Source organism: Hypanus sabinus, chromosome 4, assembly GCF_030144855.1.
Source record: "Hypanus sabinus isolate sHypSab1 chromosome 4, sHypSab1.hap1, whole genome shotgun sequence".
NCBI classification, from domain to species: Eukaryota; Metazoa; Chordata; class Chondrichthyes; order Myliobatiformes; family Dasyatidae; genus Hypanus; species Hypanus sabinus.
Window position 1 is genome coordinate 42,868,236 of NC_082709.1, and position 18,824 is coordinate 42,887,059.

The following is an 18,824-nucleotide window of genomic DNA, read 5'->3' on the forward strand; positions in this document are numbered from 1 at the left end:
AAAATGTACCAACAAAAATAATTAGATCTACAATGAAAAATAAAACCAATTGTTATATTTTTTTAATTACCCTAACTCCACAGGTACCAAATACAAAATGACATTTATAACATCCATACACACTTTCAGTGGATAATTACAATGCAGGTAAGAACATCATTAAGAACTAAGTTGACAGAGCAGAGCAACTCCACGGCCAATCCAGTGTTCAGAAGGCTGATCAGTGGGGATTCGCATTGCAATCACAAAGTTTGTGGAATGTCCAGTTGTGGACAGTGTACCTCTTCTTTCACTGGTCTTATAAACTGGACAGATGTAAACTGGGTGTGGTGCAATTTCAGACTTTTTACAAGGCTTTAGCCACATCTGTCAAAGGAAAACAGAACATAAACTACAAATAGTGGCTTTAGTTCTGCATGTTACAAGAAGCAAAGGAGAGCGGGCACTGGTGCCAGCTCTTACAGGTAACCAGCCCTGCCTCCAAGGCACCAACCCCTCTCTTTCCCTGCTCTTACCCTTGGCCTGCTCCATAACTCCGCCCTCTACTCTCCTTTTATCTCCAATTACCCAACCCTTTACTTTTTCCCCATCGTGTGTCCCTTTCACTTGATTTCTCCCCAGGCCATTCCATCCCAATCCCCTTTCTGCAATAAGCTTACCACCGGCATCAGGTCATAGAGGATTTTGGGATAGGATTCTGCCAGTTTTTGCTTAGCCCTGTCCCAGCGTGCTCCATCTAGAAAGAGACCTCTTATGTAGACACCTACAGATAAAACAGTTCATTTTAATTTGCTGAACAATCAAAACTTTTCATTTCAACTCTATTTTCCATATCTAAGCCCTTAATCTTTATTCCTTCCTTCCACTTACCTCCAAAGGCTTCTCTTCCGTCACCTTGTTTCCTTGCATTTCTCTAAGTCTTTGATCTTGGGGGCAGTGTGATAGCATAGTGGTAAGCACAATGCTTTACAGTATCAGTGACCTGAATTAAATTCCTGCTGCCTACAAGGGGATTTTCCCTGTGACCATGTGGGTTTCCTCCCACAGCCCAAAGGTGTTAATAGGTCATTGTAAATATTGTAAGTTGTCCTGTGATTAGACTGGAATGAAATTGGGGGATTGTTGGGTAATGTGGCTTGAAGGGCCTGTTCTGTGCTGTATGTTAATCAAGATAAATTTTCCTAATCTCCTGCTATTCCATATTTCATTTCCTACTATAAATATCTAGCTTCCTTCTGGGTTCATCAACTTTGCTGCCTCTATGCTAACATTGACAATTTCCTTCCCATTGATTCCTGCTCTCAAGTTACCTCCAGAATGTTTCAGCAGATGTAAGCAAAGCCATCTATCAACATTTTGTAGATGACTAAATTGGCATAGGCTGATTGGCAAAGACCATCAAAATATGGAAGCACCTTCACAGACTCATGCAACCTTTGATGATCTAGTCTCTGAGCCGGATCTATATCTGAACCTGATGTGAGAGCATCTTTTATAAATGCATTCAGCCCTAAATGGGGTACATGGTCAAGTAGTAAAGATCTGTGTAGCCCTGATGAAAGGTCTTGTCCTGAAAAGTCAACTATTTAGTGTTTTCCATAGATGCTGCCTGGCCTGCTGAGTCCCTTCAGCATTTTGCTTGGATTTCCAGCATTTGCAGATTTTCTCTTGTTTGCGGAAATGGCTGGAGAGTTCACTGAAATCTTTAATGTTTTACTTCCTCTTTGAGGTACTCAACTGCTGCAAGCAGGCTTCAATTATACTGGCGCCTAAGAAGAACATAACCTGCCTCAATTACTGTTGTCCAATAGCATTTACATTGATAATGATAAAGTGTTTTGAGAGATTGGTAACAAAATATCAACTTAAGCCTGAAAAGCAACTTGGATCCATTCCAATTTACCTACCAAAACAACAGGTCCACAGTAGATGCCATTCTCACTCAGAACTGATCAGTAAGCTGCGAGACCTTGGCTGCAATACCTCCTTGTACAATTGAATTAGGGATGTCCTCACTTGCAGACCACAGTCCATTCAGATTAGCAAAAACCTCTCAACAATCTCCATCAGCACAGGTGCACCACATGGCTGTGTGCTTAGCCCCCTGCTCTACCAATGTATTGCTAAGCACAGCTCCAACACCATATTCAAGTTTGCTATTGTGAGTCATATCAAAGGTGGTGATGAATCTGCATACAGGAGGGGGACTGAAAATTGGCAACAACCTCTCACTCTATGTCAGCAAGACCAAGGAACAGATTATAGACATTAGGAGAGGAAAACCAAAGGTCCACACATCAGAGGATCAGAAGTAGAGAGGTGAGCAACTTTAAATTCCTGGATGTTATTATTACAAAGGACCTATCCTGGGCACAGCATGTAAATGCAATTGTAAAGGAGGCATGGCAGTACCTCTACTTCCTTAGGAGACTGCAGAGATTTGATATGTCATCAAAAACTGACAGATTTCTTTCGATGTGTAGTGGAGAGTGTACTGACTGGCTGCATCACGGCCTGGTATGGAAAATACCAATGCCTCTGAATGGAAAATTCTACAAAAGGTAGTAGATTTGGCCCAGTATATCACAGGTAAAGCCCTCCCAATTATTGAGCACGTCTACACGAACTACGAGCATAGGAAAGAAGCATCTATCATCAAGAGATCCTCAGCACCCAGGCCATGCTCTTCTTTTGTTGCTGTCATCAGGTAAAAGGTACAAGTGCCTCAGGATTAATAGAACATAGAAAAGTAGCACGCATTACAGGCCCTTCGACCCACAATGCTGTGCCAACCCTCAAACTCTGCCTCCCATATAACCCCCCATCTTAAATTCCTCCATATACCTGTCTAGTAGTCTCTTAACCACATTCACATCACCAGTTCAAGGACAGTTACTACCCCTCCACCATCAGGCTCTTGAATAAAACTACTCACTTGCCCAACCATTGAGTTGTCCCTACAACCAATAATTTCCCTTTAAGGACTCTTTATCTTGTTATTTCATGCTCTCATTATTTATTGCTATTTATTTATATTTGCACTTGCACAATTTGTTGTCTTCTGGTTGATCTTTCATTGTTACAATTCTATAGATTCGCTGAGTATGCAGAGAAGTGAATCTCAGGGCTATATGTGGTTACATATTTGTACACTGATAATAACATTTATTTTGAACTTTGAACATCAGGATGCACTTTATTGAATACAACAGCATTCAATATTATCATCCCGTCAAAACTAATCAATAAGCTTCAAGGGCTTGGCCTCAATGGCTCCTTGTGCAACTGGATCCTCAATTTTCTCACGTGCAGACTCCAGTTGGTTCTGATTGGCAACAATATTTCCTCCGTAATCTCAATCACCATAGGTGCTTCTCCCCTGCTCTTCTCACTTTATACTTAAGACTGTGAGACTAAGCACAGTTCCGAAGCCATATTGAAAACCTGGCTGAGTGGTGCCACAATTAATAAGCTCTCATCAATGTCAGCAAAAGCAAAGAGCTGATTATTGACTTTAGGAGGAGAAACCAAAGGTCCATGAGCTGGTCTCATCGGCTGACCAGAGGTGAAGAGGGTCAGCAACTTCAAATTCCTCCGGTTTAGTTTTTTTTTAAGAGAGGATCTTTCCTGGGTCCAGCATGCAAGTGAAGTTATGAACAAGACATGCCAGCACCTCTACTTTCATAGAAGATTGCAAAGATTCATCTAAAAGTTTAACAAACTTCTACAGACGCGTGGTGAAGAGTATATTGACTGGTTGCATCACAGCCTGGTATAGAAACATAGAAAACCTACAGCACAATACAGGCCCTTCGGCCAACAAAGTTCTGCTGAACACATCCCTACCTTAGAAATTACTAGGGGTACCTATAGCCCTCTATTTTACTAAGTTCCATGTATCTATCTAAAAGCCTCTTAAACGACCCTATCGTATCCGCCTCCATCACCATTGTCCAGCAGCCCATTCCACGCACCCACCACTCTCTAAGTAAAAAACTTATCCCTGACATCTCTGTACCAACTCCCCAGCACCTTAAACCTGTGTCCTTTTGTGGCAACCATTTCAGGCCTGGGAAAAAGCCTCTGACTATCCTCCCGATCAATGCCTTGCATCATCTTGTACACCTCTATCGGGTCACCTTTCATCCTCCTTCGCTCCAAGGAGAAAAGGCCGTGTTCACTCAACCTATTCTCATAAGGCATGCTCCCCAATCCAGGCAACATCCTTGTAAATCTCCTCTGTACCCTTTCTATGGCTTCCACACCCTTCCTGTAGTGAGGCGACCAGAACTGAGCACAGAACTCCAAGTGGGGTCTGACCAAGGTCCTCTATAGCTGCAACATTACCTCTCAGCTCCTAAATTCAATTCCATGATTAATGAAGGCCAATACACCATACGCCTTCTTAACCACAGAGTCAACCTGCCCAGCTGCTTTGAGCATCCTTTGGACTCGGACCTCAAGATCCCTCTGATCCTCCACACTGCCAAGAGTCTTACCATTAATACTATATTCTGCCATCATATTTGACCTATCAAAATGAACCACCTCACACTTACCTGAGTTGAACTCCAAATGCCACTTCTCACCCCAGTTTTGCATTCGATCAATGTCCCACTGTAACCTCTGACAGCCCTCCACACTATCCACAACACCTCCAACCTTTGTGTCATCAGAATACTTACTAACCCATCCCTCCACTTCCTCATCCAGGTCATTTATAAAATTCACAAAGAGTAAGGGTCCCAGAACAGATCCCTGAGGCACTCCACTGGTGCTCAAACTCTATGCAGAATATGACCCATCTACAACCACTCTTTGCCTTCTGTGGGCAAGCCAGTTCTGGATCCACAGAGCAATGTCCCCTTGGATCCCATGCCTCCTTACTTTCTCAATAAGGCATGACCTGCCCTTTACAAAGCTATGCTGATTATTCCTAATCATATTACACCTCTCCAAATGTTCATAAATCCTGCCCCTCAGGATCTTCTCCATCAACTTACTGTAACACCCTGGATCGCCTCAGGCTCGCTCAGCTCGTTCTCGTCTAGGGGGAGCAGCCTTCGGCCCCGCCAAACTGGGTAATCAGCTGGTGTGGATGCTATGTGATGTCCCCACCTCGCCCAAAAACAGACAGTACACCATATGCGATTAAATTAGTACAATTTATAAAGGTTACTATAACTAAGTGATTAATAACGATACAGTATATATGAAGAGAAAATTAAAGAAAAGGCGCCAAACTTATCAAAGTCCAAACCACTTCGTGCACAGCCATTGGAGCTCAATTACTGAAGTCTTCTGGCCACCATTCGATCCCCTCCGAACTCCTCGACTCTCCAAACAGCTCAGGACCCTCCGAACTCCTCGGACTCTCCAAACAGCTCAGTACCCTCCGAGTGGTCAACCAAGCACATCTAGCTTCATCCCCCCCCCCTCGGAGAATCTCCCGGCCTCGGACCCCCCTTTGGGGTCCGATCCTCGCCCAGCTTAGAGCATTGCGTCCTCTCTCTCGACCCCCTCGCGCCGATCTGCCCAAAAGCCCGTCAACAAAAGCTTACAGACTCAGAAGAAAGAACATTAATCCCCATTTGGTTTACAAAGGAATACCATTCTCGTTATCAGTAAATTAGCATTCCTGCTAGTTAACAAAAAGAAGAAACCCTCTTTACATTACCAACCACTGAGATAAGACTCACTGGTCTATAATTTCTTGGGCTATCTCTACTTCCTTTCTTGAATAAAGGAACAACATCCGCAACCCTCCAATCCTCCAGAACCTCTCCCGTCCCCATTGATGATGCAAAGATCATCGCCAAAGGTTCAGCAATCTCCTCCCTTGCCTCCCAAAGTAGCCTGGGGTACATTTCATCTGGTTCCAGCGACTTATCCAACTTGATGCTTTCCAAAATATCCAGCACATCCTTTTCTTAATATCTACATGCTCAAGCTTTTCAGTCTGCTTCAGGTCATCACTACAATCACTAGGATCCTTTTCCATAGTGAATACTGAAGTAAAGTACTCATTAAGTACCTCTGTTATTTCCTCCAGTTCCATACACACTTCCCAATGTCACATTTGATAGGTTCTATTCTTTCATGTCTTATCCTCCTGTTCTTCACATACTTGTGGAATGCCTTGGGGTTTTCCTTAATTCTGCCTGCCAAGGACTTCTCATGGCCCCATCTGGCTCTCCTAATTTCCTTCTTAAGCTCCTTCCTGGTAGCCTTATAATCTTCTAGATCTCCAACATTACCTAACTCTCTCAACCTTTTGTAAGCTTTTCTTTTCTTCTTGACTAGATTTATTACAGTCTTTGTACACCACGGTTCCTGTACCTTACCTTAACTTCCCTGTCTCATTAGGACATACCTATACAGAGCTCTAAACAAATAATCCCCTGAATATTTGCCACATTTCTTCCGTACTTTTCCCTGAGAACATCCGTTTCCAATTTAAGCCTCCAATTTTCTGCCTGATAGCCTCATAATTCCCCTTACTCCAATTAAACGCTTTTAATTCTGTTCCTATCTCTCTCCAATGCTATTGTAAAGGAGATAGAATTATGATCACTACCTCCAAAATGCTCTCCCACTGAGAGATCTGACACCTAACCAGGTTCACTTCCCAATACCAAATCAAGTACAGCCTCTCCTCTTGTAGGGTTATCTACATATTATGTCAAGAAACCTTCTTGAACACACCTAATAAACTCTACCCCATCTAAACCCCTTGCTCTAGGGAGATGCCAATCTATACTTGGGAAATTAAAATCTCCTATCATGACAATTCTGTTATTATTACACCTTTCCAGGATCTGTTTCCCTCTCTGCTCCTCGATATCCCTGTTACTATTAGGCGGCCTATAAAGAACACCCACAGAAGTTATTGACCCCTTCCTGTTCCTAACCTCCACCCACAGAGACTCTGTAGACAATCTCCCCATGATGTCCACCTTTTCTGCAGCCGTGACACTATCTCTGATCAACAGAGCCACACCCCCACCTCTTTTGCCTCCCTCCCTGTCTTTTCTGAAACATCTAAAACCCAGCACTTGAAGTAACCAATCCTGTCCCTGAGCCATCCAAGTCTCTGTCATGGCCACCACATCACATCTCCAAGTACTGATCCACACTCTAAGCTCAACCGCTTTGTTGACAACACTCCTTGTGTTAAAATAGACACATCTCAAGCCGTCCGTCTGAGTGTGTCCCTTCCCTCTCACCTGCCTATCCTCCCTCTCACACTATCTACAAGCTTTCTCTATTTGTGAGCTAACCTCCTCTTCTCCAGTCTCTTCAGTTCGGTTCCCACCCCCCAACAATTCTAGTTTAAACTCTCCCCAGTAGCCTTAGCAAACCTCCCCGCCAGGATATTGGTCCACCTAGGATTCAAGTGCACCCGTCCTTTTTGTACAGGTCCCAAAAGAGGTCCCAATGATCCAGAAATCTGAATGCCTGCCCCCTGCGCCAATCCCTCAGCGACACATTTATACTCCACCTCATCCTATTCCTATTCTCACTGTCACGTGGTACAGGCAGTAATCCCGAGATTACTACCTTTGCGGTCCTGCTTCTCAATTTCCTTCCGAATGCCCTAAAGTCTTTTTTCAGGACCTCTTCCCTTTTCCTACCTATGTCATTGGTACCAATATGTACCACAACCTCTGGCTGTTCTCCCTCCCACTGCAGGATATCTTGGACGTGATCCGAAACATCCGGGACCCTAGCACCTGGGAGACAAACTACCATCCGAGTTTCTTTCCTGTATCCACAGAATCACCTGTCTGACCCCCTAACTATAGAGACCCCTATCACTACTTCCTTCCTCTTCCTTTTTCTACCCTTCTGAGCCACAGGGCAGGACTCTGTGCCAGAGGCATGGCCACTGTCACTTCCCCCAGGTAGGCTGTCCCCCCACCCCCAAAAGTACTCAAACAGGAGTACTTATAGTCAAGGGGTACAGCCACAGGGGTACTCTCTAGTACCTGACTCTTCCCCTTCCCCGTCTTGACTGTGACCCACTTGTCTGAATCCTGTGGCCCCGGTGTGACCACCTGCCTATAACTCCTCTCTATCAACCTCTTCGCTCTCCTTGATTCGGTGAAGGTCATCGAGCTGCATCGCCACTTCCCTAATGCGGTCCCTCAGGAGCTGCAGCTCGACATACCTGGTGCAGATATGGCCATCCAGGAGACTGGGGGACTCCAGGACCTCCCACACCTGACACCAAGGACAGAAAACTGGCCTCGCACACATACTTCCTACCTCGCCTCATCCCGTTACTGTCTAAGCCCATTGAGCCAAAGCCCTGTCACTCTGCTACCTCTCACTCTGCTGCCCGTTGCATATGGCTGCCTTCTTTTTAAACCTTTCACGCTCTACTGGCTGACTCGCCTCTCTTTAAACCAAGTAGTAAAAAAAACTCCCTTTGCTCCGAAGAATCAGCAGTTCACTCACAGCTCTCTTGAACACACAGTTGAACATATAAGCCTACAAAAAATAGTAGATAACGGCCAAGTCCATCATGGTTAAAGCCCTTCCCACCACTGGCATAGCTACACATAGCATTAACACAAGAAAGAAGCATTTATTATCAAGGACCCCCACCATCCAGGTCAAGCTCTTCTATTCTCATTCCTGTCATAAAGGAGTTGTTACAGGAGGCTCAGGACCCACACCACCAAGTTAAAGAACAGTTATTATCCCTAAACCCCTAAACCACCAGGCTTACAGATAGCTCTTATAGATAGCGGGTTCAAGGGATATGGGGAGAGGGCAGGAACGGGGTACTGATTGTGTATGATCAGCCATGATCACATTGAATGGCGGTGCTGGCTTGAAGGGCTGAATGGCCTACTCCTGCACCTACTGTCTATTGTCTATTGGCTTTAGTACCAAAGGGGATTGCGTTACTCAACTTCATTCACCCCATCACTAAAGTGTTCTCACAACCTATGGACTCACTTTCAAGGACTCTTCATCTCATATTCTCAATATTTATTGTTTATTTTTTTGTGTACTTTTTGTATTTGCACACCTTATTGCCTTTTGCACTTTGATTGTTCATCCATCCTATTGCAGGCAGTCTTTCATTGTTTCTAATGTGTTTCTTGTATTTACTGTGAATGCCCACAAGAAAATGAATCTCTGGATGGTATACGGTGACATACATGTACTTTGATAATAAATTTACGTTAAACTTAGATATTTGTGAACATTTTACAGTTTAATGAGAGTCCTGATCAATGAACAAATCCAGCATGGCAATAAAAAGGGTTTATGCCGTGAGGATCAAATTTACAGTCCCTTTTTAAAATGCCTAGTTACTCAAATTCTTCACAAAATATTAATCTAAACCAAATACATTTTTAAAAGTGATTACAGCAAATTAGTCAAGTCGTCATTCCTTGCATCTGTGTGGTGTAAAGGCTGCATGCCATTTATAGCCAAGTTGTAATGTTGAGATTTGGTGATGCAGTTAAGGATTTTTCTTGATACTCTTTCTGAGAATTCAGTGATAAAGGGCCTCCTATCATTATCTCTTCTGTTGCTTTTCTTCTTCTTCCTCTCCTTCCTACTATTCATGTGACCACAAGCTTATGCTAAATGCTGCCAACTGCAGCAAAATGGTTTACTGCTTTCTGTGCACGAGTGTGGTTCTAGGCTGTAAGTTGTCTCCAGAAATGGACACGTAGAGGTAGGCTGCCATGGCTAGCATATTAATAAATCACAAGGGCCAAATAGCCTAACGCTTTTTCTATGTACAAATGACCTGATTAAAGATAAGCAATTACATGGAGACTTACAATTCCAAATTATATACTTTTCTTGAAATATGGAAAGCTGAAAACACAATGATCCACAGGAACATATTTGGTACATGGAATTAAAGTCTCCTTGATGCAACTGAATTCCATTCCTTCACAAAGTGACATAACTCAAATTAATCAGGATTTTCTTCAAACACAATTTAGCCCATTGCATTTTTCCAGCTCTCTGCCCACACTATCCCACTCTATTAGTTACATGTATTGTATATATCGAAGTTCAGGAATTATTCAAAAAGACTTCCAAGTTTTATAGTAATTTTTATGTCTTGCCACAAAATAATAAATTTCCCAACATTTGTCAGTGATAAATCTCATTCTGATTGAGGATTGAGAAGACCAAATGTTATAAAACTGATTGTGAGAGGTCAACATTGTTGATACCTTCAGAAGATCCTGTAGCCCAGGTCAAGTTTAGCAGTCAGTTCAGATGAGAACTGCTAGCCACACGGAGTCTGTGGTTCAGCTCATTTTAAACTACCAGGCACATAGTATATTCAGGCTTGTGTATCTGACCTCCCACTCCTTCACTAGACCCTCTCTTGACTCTATCAGCAGAACGCTAATAAGGCGAACAGAAGAGCCTGATGTGCTTCACAACATTTATTTGAAAGAGGTAGTCAAAACATAAGGAAGGCAGGTGGTTTATTAATTACACTTTATTTTAAAGATTTTAATTATAATTTTGGTAAAGGTGACGTCCATCATTAAGGACCCCCATCACCTAGGTCATGCCTTGTTCTCATTGGTACCATCAGGAAGGAGGTACAGAAGCCCGAAGGCACACACTCAACAATTCAAGAACAGCTTCTTCCCCTCTGACATCCAATTTCTGAATGGACATTGACCCAAGAACACTATCTTACTACTTTTTATTTCTATTTTTGGACTATTTTTTTTAATTGAACTGTTCAATATTTATAAGCAATGTTGTGCTGAATCATCTGCAGCTCAATGTCAGTAAGACAAAGGTGCTGGACTTTAGGAAGACAAAGCCTGTACTGCTCCCTGTTACTATTGATGGTGAGGACGAAAGTGGTGAGGGCCTACAAGTATCTGGGGTTGCACCTGGACGAGAGACTTGAGTGGAGCACCAAACCACAGGGTGTGTACAAGAAGAGCCAGAGTCGCCTCTACTTCCTGAGGAGACTGAGGTCCTTCGGAGTATGCAGACCTCTCCCTCACATGTTCTACTAGTCTGTTGTCAGCAGTATGATTTTCTGAGGTGGTGTGCTGAGGCAATGGCATCAACATGACGGATGCCAATAGGCTCAATAAACTGATTAGAAAGGCTGGCTCTGTTATAGGAGTCACACTGGACATACTAGAGGTTGTGGTAGAACAAAGGACCCTGTGGAAAATCCTGGACAATGTTTCTCATCCTTTGCATGCCACCTTGGCTGAATAGAGGAGCACTTTCAATAACAGACTAAGACAACTGTGCTGCTCCAAAGAGTGCTATGTGAAATCATTCTTACCCTTGGTGATTAGGCTCTATAATGAGTCAACCCATAGCCAGAGAAGTGATGACCCTCTTTTGTGTTTAACCTTTGTTCACCAGAGCTCTGTATAAGCTCTGTTGTCCACGCCCTATACAATACTACTATAATTTCTTACCTGGACAGTGTGAATGTGCATCCTTTACTGTATAATACTGCAGTAATTATTGCAATATCATCATGTCAGCATGAACTTGGAAATATTGTAAGTTTAGACTTGTAAATCTTGTACATCTTATTTTTAAGGTAACTTTTTTATTCTTTCTAACTTCTCTTCTAATATTTGTATATCTGTGTACTTGGAATGTTACCTTGACACTGTAATTTGCTTTAGGATCAATAAGGTGTAACCAGGTGATATCACCAGGTGAAAATGAAAAAAAACTATCATTTTTTATTGTTAAGGTGCACTTATGTATTCACTTTGGTCATGCCTGTGCCTTTAAGAGTGATGTCACTGTGCATGCGTGGAGTAGAAAGAAGAGTTGCCATGTTCTAGAGTGAACGACGTTCGAGTGCTTTTCCTAGGTTTGAACATAGGAACATAAGAAATAGGAGCAGGACTAGGCCATCTGGCCCATCAAGCCTGCTCCGCCATTCAATAAGATCATGGCTGATCTGTCCGTAAACTCAGCTCCATCTACCTGCCTTTTCCCCATAACCCTTAATTCCCCTACTATGTAAAAATCTATCTAACTGTATCTTAAATATATTTAGTGAGGAAGCCTTAACTGCTTCCTTGGGCAGAGAATTTCAGAGATTCACCACTCTCTGGGAAAAACAGCTTCTCCTCATCTCCATCCTAAACCTTCTCCCCTGAATCCTGAGACAATGTCCCATAGGTCTAGTCTCACCTAACAATGGAAACAACTTTATATTTTATCTATCCCTTTCAAAATTTTGTATGTTTCTAGAAGATCCCCTCACATTCTTCTGAATTCCAGAGAGTATAGTCCCAGGTAACTCAATCTCTCCTCATAGGTTAACCACTTCATCTCTGGAATCAACCTGGTGAACCTCCTCTGCACTGCCTCCAAAGCCAGTATATCCTTCCTCAAGTATGGAGACCAGAACTGCACACAGTACTCCAGGTGCGGCCTCACCAGTACCCTGTACAGTTGCAGCATGACCTCCCCGCTCTTGAATTCAATCTCTCGAGCAACAGCCAACATTCCGTTTGCCTTCTTAATAACCTGTTGTATCTGCAAGCCAACTTCTTGCAATTCATGAACAAGCACTCCCAAGTCCCACTGCACAACAGTATGCACAATCTTTCACCATTTAAATAATAATCTATTCCTCTATTATTCCTTCCAAAGTGGATGATCTTACATTTACCAATGTTGTATTCCATCTGCCAGTCCTTGTCCCACTCATTTAACCAATCTATATCCCTCTGCAGACTCTCCACATCCCCTGTACAATTTGCTTTTCCACTCAGTTTAGAGTCATCAGCAAATTTTGCTATGCTACATTCAGTCCCCTGTTCCAAATCATCAATGTAAATAGTAAACAGCTGCAGCACCCCACTCACCACTGACTGCCAACCAGAGAAACACCCTTTTACACCAACTCTCTGCCTTCTATTGATTAACCAATCCACTATCCATGCCAATACACTTCCTCCAACTCCATGCATCCGTATCTTATTTATAAGTCTCTTGTGTGGCACCTTATCGAATGCCTTCTGGAAATCCTAATATAGGACATTCATCTGTTCCCCTCTATCCACTGTACTCATTATGTCCTCAAAGAACTCCAGTAAGATTGGTGAGGAAAGATTTTCACGAGTAAATTAACCAGTGCTGGAATAGCGTGATTGTACAAACTTCCTTATTGAGCTACTGGCGTGAGTAAGGAGAACTCGTTTCAGGATCTAGCCTATATGTGTTTGGAAGTTAAGCATGAGTGTGCCAAAGTGAGTACATCTCTTAGTTAAGGTGAGATGTACTTATTCATATTTTTGATATTGTATATGAGGTACAGGGCTGGTAGGATTATAATGTTGTTTGAATATTTTTTAAGAATTGCCACTACTATATTGGTTTTGTATATTATATAACCATATAACAATCACAGCACGGAAACAGGCCATCTCGGCCCTCCTAGTCCGTACCGAACTCTTAATCTCACCTAGTCCCACCTACCCGCACTCAGCCCATAACCCTCCACTCCTTTCCTGTCCATATACCTATCCAATTTTACCTTAAATGACACAACTGAACTGGCCTCTACTACTACAGGAAGATCATTCCACACAGCTATCACTCTCTGAGTAAAGAAATATCCCCTCGTGTTTCCCTTAAACTTCTGCCCCCTAACTCTCAAATCATGTCCTCTCATTTGAATCTCCCCTACTCTCAAAGGAAACAGCCTATTCACGTCAACTCTATCTATTCCTCTCAAAATTTTAAATACCTCAATCAAATCCCCCCTCAACCTTCTACGCTCCAATGAATAGAGACCTAACTTGTTCAACCTTTCCCTGTAACTTAAGTGCTGAAACCCAGGTAACATCCTAGTAAATCGTCTCTGCACTCTCTAATTTATTGATATCTTTCCTATAATTCGGTGACCAGAACTGCACACAACATTCTAAATTTGGCCTTACCAATGCCTTGTACAATTTTAACTTTACATCCCAACTTCTGTACTCAATGCTCTGATTTATAAAGGCCAGCGTTCCAAAAGCCTTCTTCACCACCCTATCTACATGAGACTCCACCTTCAGGGAACTATGCACTGTTATTCCTAGATCTCTCTGTTCCACTGCATTCCTCAATGCCCTACCATTTACCCTGTATGTTCTATTTGGATTATTCCTGCCAAAATGTAGAACCTCACACTTCTCAGCATTAAACTCCATCTGCCAACGTTCAGCCCATTCTTCTAACCGGCATAAATCTCCCTGCAAGCTTTGAAAACCCACCTCATTATCCACAACACCTCCTACCTTAGTATCATCAGCATACTTACTATCATCCAGATCATTTATGTATTTTACAAACAACATTGGGCCCAAAACAGATCCCTGAGGCACCCTGCTAGTCACCGGCCTCCATCCCGATAAACAATTATCCACCACTACTCTCTGGCATCTCCCATCTAGCCACTGTTGAATCCATTTTATTACTCCAGCATTAATACCTAACGACTGAACCTTCTTAACTAACCTTCCATGCGGAACTTTGTCAAAGGCTTTGCTGAAGTCCATATAGACTACATCCACTGCCTTACCCTCGTCAACATTCCTCATAACTTCTTCAAAAAATTCAATAAGGTTTGTCAAACATGACCTCCCACGCACAAATCCATGCTGGCTACTCCTAATCAGATCCTGTCTATCCAGATAATTATTAATACTATCTCTAAGAATACTTTCCATTAATTTACCCACCACTGATGTCAAACTGACAGGTCCATAATTGCTAGGCTTACTTCTAGAACCCTTTTTAAACAATGAAACCACATGAGCAATATGCCAATCCTCCGGCACAATCCCTGTTTCTAATGACATCTTAAAGAGCTCCGTCAGAGCTCCTGCTATCTCTACACAAACTTCCCTCAAGGTCCTGGGGAATATCCTGTCAGGACATGGAGATTTATCCACTTTTAAATTTTTTAAAAGCGCCAGTACTTCCACCTCCTTAATTGTCATAGGTTCCATAACTTCCTTACTTGTTTCCCACACCTTACACAATTCAATATCCTTCTCCTTAGTGAATACCGAAGAGAAGAAATCGTTCAAAATTTCTCCCATCTCCCTCGGCTCCACACATAGCTGACCACTCTGATTCTCTAAGGGGCCAATTTTATCCCTCACTATCCTCTTGCTTTTAATATCACTGTAGAAACCTTTCGGATTTACTTTCACCTTATTTGCCAAACCAACCTCGTATCTTCTTTTAGCTTTTCTAATCTCTTTCTTAAGATTCCTTTTACATTCTTTATATTCCTCAAGCAATTCCTTTACTCCATGCTGCCTATATCTATTGTAGACATCCCTCTTTTTCCGAACCAAATTTCTAATATCCCTTGAAAACCATGGTGCTTTCAAACCTTTAACCTTTCCTTTCAACCTAACAGGAACATAAAGATTCTGTACCCTCATAATTTCACCCTTAAATGACCTCCATTTCTCTATTACATCCTTCCCATTAAACAACTTGACCCAATCCACTCTCTCTAAATCCCTCCGCATCTCCTCAAAGTTAGCCTTTCTCCAATCAAAACTCTCAACTCTAGGTCCTGTCCTGTCCTTCTCCATAATTATATTGACGCTAATGCTATTGTGATCACTGGACCCAAAGTGCTCCCCAACACATACATCTGTCAGCTGACCTATCGCATTCCCTAACAGAAGATCCAACACTGCCTCATCTCTAGTCAGTACTTCTATATATTGTTGCAAAAAACTATCCTGCATGCATTTCACAAACTCTAAACCATCCAGCCCTTTTACAGAATGTGCTTCCAAGTCTACGTGTGGAAAATTAAAATCTCCCACAATCACCACCTTGTGTTTACTACAAATATCTGCTATCTCCTTACACATTTGCTCTTCCAACTCACGCTCCCCACTAGGTGGCCTATAATACACTCCTATCAGTGTTACTGCACCTTTCCCATTCCTCAATTCCACCCAAATAGCCTCCCTAGAGGAGCTCTCTAATCTATCCTTCCAAAGCACCGCCATAAGATTTTCTCGGACAAGCAATGCAACACCTCCTCCTCTGGCCCCTGCTACTCTATCACACCTGAAGCAACTAAATCCAGGAATATTTAGTTGTCAATCACACCCTTCCTGCAACCATGTTTCACTAATAGCTACAACATCATAATTCCAGGTATCAATCCACGCTTTAAGTTCATCCACCTTTCTTACAATGCTCCTAGCATTAAAATAGATACATTTAAAATACTCTCCACCTCCTCCTCTCTTTTCATCCCTAACAATGCATTCAAATTTATTATCCTTTTCTTTCTTCTCCCCTACATCTTCGGGCTGAGCGCATCCCTTCTCCATCACCTGCACTTTCCTCCCTCACACACTGTCTATTTACTTGCTCTACTGGTGAACTAACCTCCTCTCCCATAGTTTCCTCAAATTGATTCCCGCCCCCCCATCTTACTAGTTTAAAGTCTGCCCTGTAGCCCTAGCAAACCTCCCCGCTAGGATATTGGTCCCCCCAGGATTCAAGTGTAACCCGTCCTTTTTGAACAGGTCACACCTGCCCCAGAAGAGATCCCAATGATCCAGAAACTTGAATCCCTGCCCCCTGCTCCAATCCTACAGCCATGCATTCATCCTCCACCTAATTCTATTCCTACTCTCACTGTCGCGTGGCACAGGCAGTAATCCCGAGATTACTACCTTTGCGGTCCTTCTTCTTAACTGCCTTCCTAACTCCCTATACTCTTGTTTCAGGACCTCTTCCCCTTTCCTACCTATGTCATTGGTACCTACATGTACCACGACCTCTGGCTCCTCACCCTCCCACTTCAGGATATCTTGGACGCAATCAGAAACGTCCCGATCCCTGGCACCAGGGAGGCAAATTACCATCCGGGACTCCCAATCACCTCCACAGAACCGCCTGTCTGAACCCCTGACTATCGATTCCCCTATTACTATGGTCCTCTTTCTTCTATCCCTACCCTTTTGAGCTACAGGGCCGTCCTCTGTGCCGGAGGCCCGGCCACTGTCACTTCCTCCAGGTAGGCTGTCCCCCCCAACAGTACTCAAACATGAGTACCTATTGTCAAGGGGTACAGCCACTGAGGTACTCTCTAGTACCTGCCTCTTCCCCTTCCTGACCGTGACCCACCTATCTGCCTCCCGTGGCCCCGGAGTGACCACCTGCCTGTAACTCCTCTCTATCACCTCCTCACTCTCCCTGACCAGGCGAAGGTCATCGAGCTGCAGCTCCAGTTCCCTAACACGGTCCCTCAGGAGCTGCAGTTCGGTTCACCTGGCGCAGATGTGGACGTCCGGGAGGCTCGGAGACTCCAGGACCTCCCACATCTGACACCGAGAACAACAAGCTGCCCTCACACTCATACTTCCCGAATAACTGACAATAACAAGAACTAAAAGATAAGCCTACTGTGCCCTCTTCCACCTAAGCACCCTGAGCCCAAGCCCTACACTCTGCTCCCGGCGCACTCCGCTGCCCGCAAACAAAGCTGCCCGCTTCTTAAGGCTGTGTTCTTTTTATATCTTCCCTCCTTCCCAGGCCTCCTCACGCGCTTGCGCAGTCCCGCCTCTCAGAACTCTGATCTGAGACGCAATTGGACAATTTGAAAATGGCCGCCGCCGCACTTCCTCTCAAAGCCTCGCTGTCCTCTTCCAAAAGAGAACTACCTCACTCAGTCTCTCCTTTTTATATCTTCCCTCCTTCCCAGGCCTCCTCACGCGCCTGCGCAGTCCTGCCTCTCAGAACTCCGATCTGAGACGCAATTGGACAATTTGAAAATGGCCGCCACCACACTTCCTCTCAAAGCCTCGCTGTCCTCTTCCAAAAGAGGAAATATTCTGTTTTAGTTATTTTCATACTGCATGTGTAACAACAGTGTGGTCCAAAATTAAGATCGAATTGTAACAGCAGGAACTGTGTTTTTTTTAAAATTCATTTCATTGTTTTTTATTTCGTTACCCTCTTTCTGTATTAAAACATCTAAAACGGAAAAAAAGAATTAAAGACCCAAAGAAGTATTTGTTGTCCTGCATTTGTATTCTTCCCCAGATTACAAAAAACAAAGTATATATCTATTTAACATAACATTCTCAATTGGGTTTGAAAGGTTAAATGTGGAACAAATATAAAGTGGGCCTGATTCAGTTTGAGTATCAAATTATAGTGGTTTTTATTCTGTACCTCTGAGCAAGTTTGCCCACCAATAATGGTAAAATTATGCTTTTCGATCATTGCTATCAAGATTTAAAATCCAGCTGTGTTGTGCTGCAAACTTTTACATTTCTAAACAGGAGATCAGTAGAGGTGCTACATGCAATATTCATTGTTTCATCTGACCACTCAGTACTGGAATGCTGTAGTTATTTTACTCTGTATTTAGAATTTTCTATTAGTGTTTTGGCCCATTTCATCTAATACATAGAATAGGAGATACGCTACTTCTCTTGCCTAATATTGTCATTTGTCGACCATTCTTGAGCTGAGTGTGAGGTAGACATCCTACTCTTGGATAAGCATCTTATTGCTGTCCATTTACAGAGGGTTTACAGGCACTTTTTAGTGAAATTATCAGGAAATGATGTATGTCTAATAACCCCCTCGATAGCATGAAACTTTGGAATACAAGTACTCCTGTCCAGACATTACACTCTGTGGAGTGAATGGAATTCACTGTCAAGACAGGGCAATGCACATCTAATTCTTACCTCCCTTTTATTGCTAGAGAATCAATTTACAGCCACTGTCTTCAATTCAGTTATATAAAAATATAGCTCTTTAGTGTTCAAGAAAGTTTAAAA

The 18,824-nt window shown here is 43.0% G+C and overlaps 1 protein-coding gene across 1 annotated transcript in view; it reads right to left on the reverse strand.

Annotated features, from left to right (window-relative positions):
* Positions 1 to 45: 45 nt before the first annotated feature.
* The window catches only part of dnah7 (dynein, axonemal, heavy chain 7), a 269,206-nt gene continuing 250,427 nt past the window's right edge, over positions 46 to 18,824 (reverse strand). Inside the window, exons 63-64 of the mRNA XM_059966905.1 lie at positions 660 to 763; positions 46 to 366 (exon numbers count right to left, since the gene is read on the reverse strand). Of these exons, the coding sequence (XP_059822888.1) occupies positions 160 to 366; positions 660 to 763 (311 nt within the window). The 3' untranslated portion in view covers positions 46 to 159. The remainder of the gene's footprint in view (positions 367 to 659; positions 764 to 18,824) is intronic.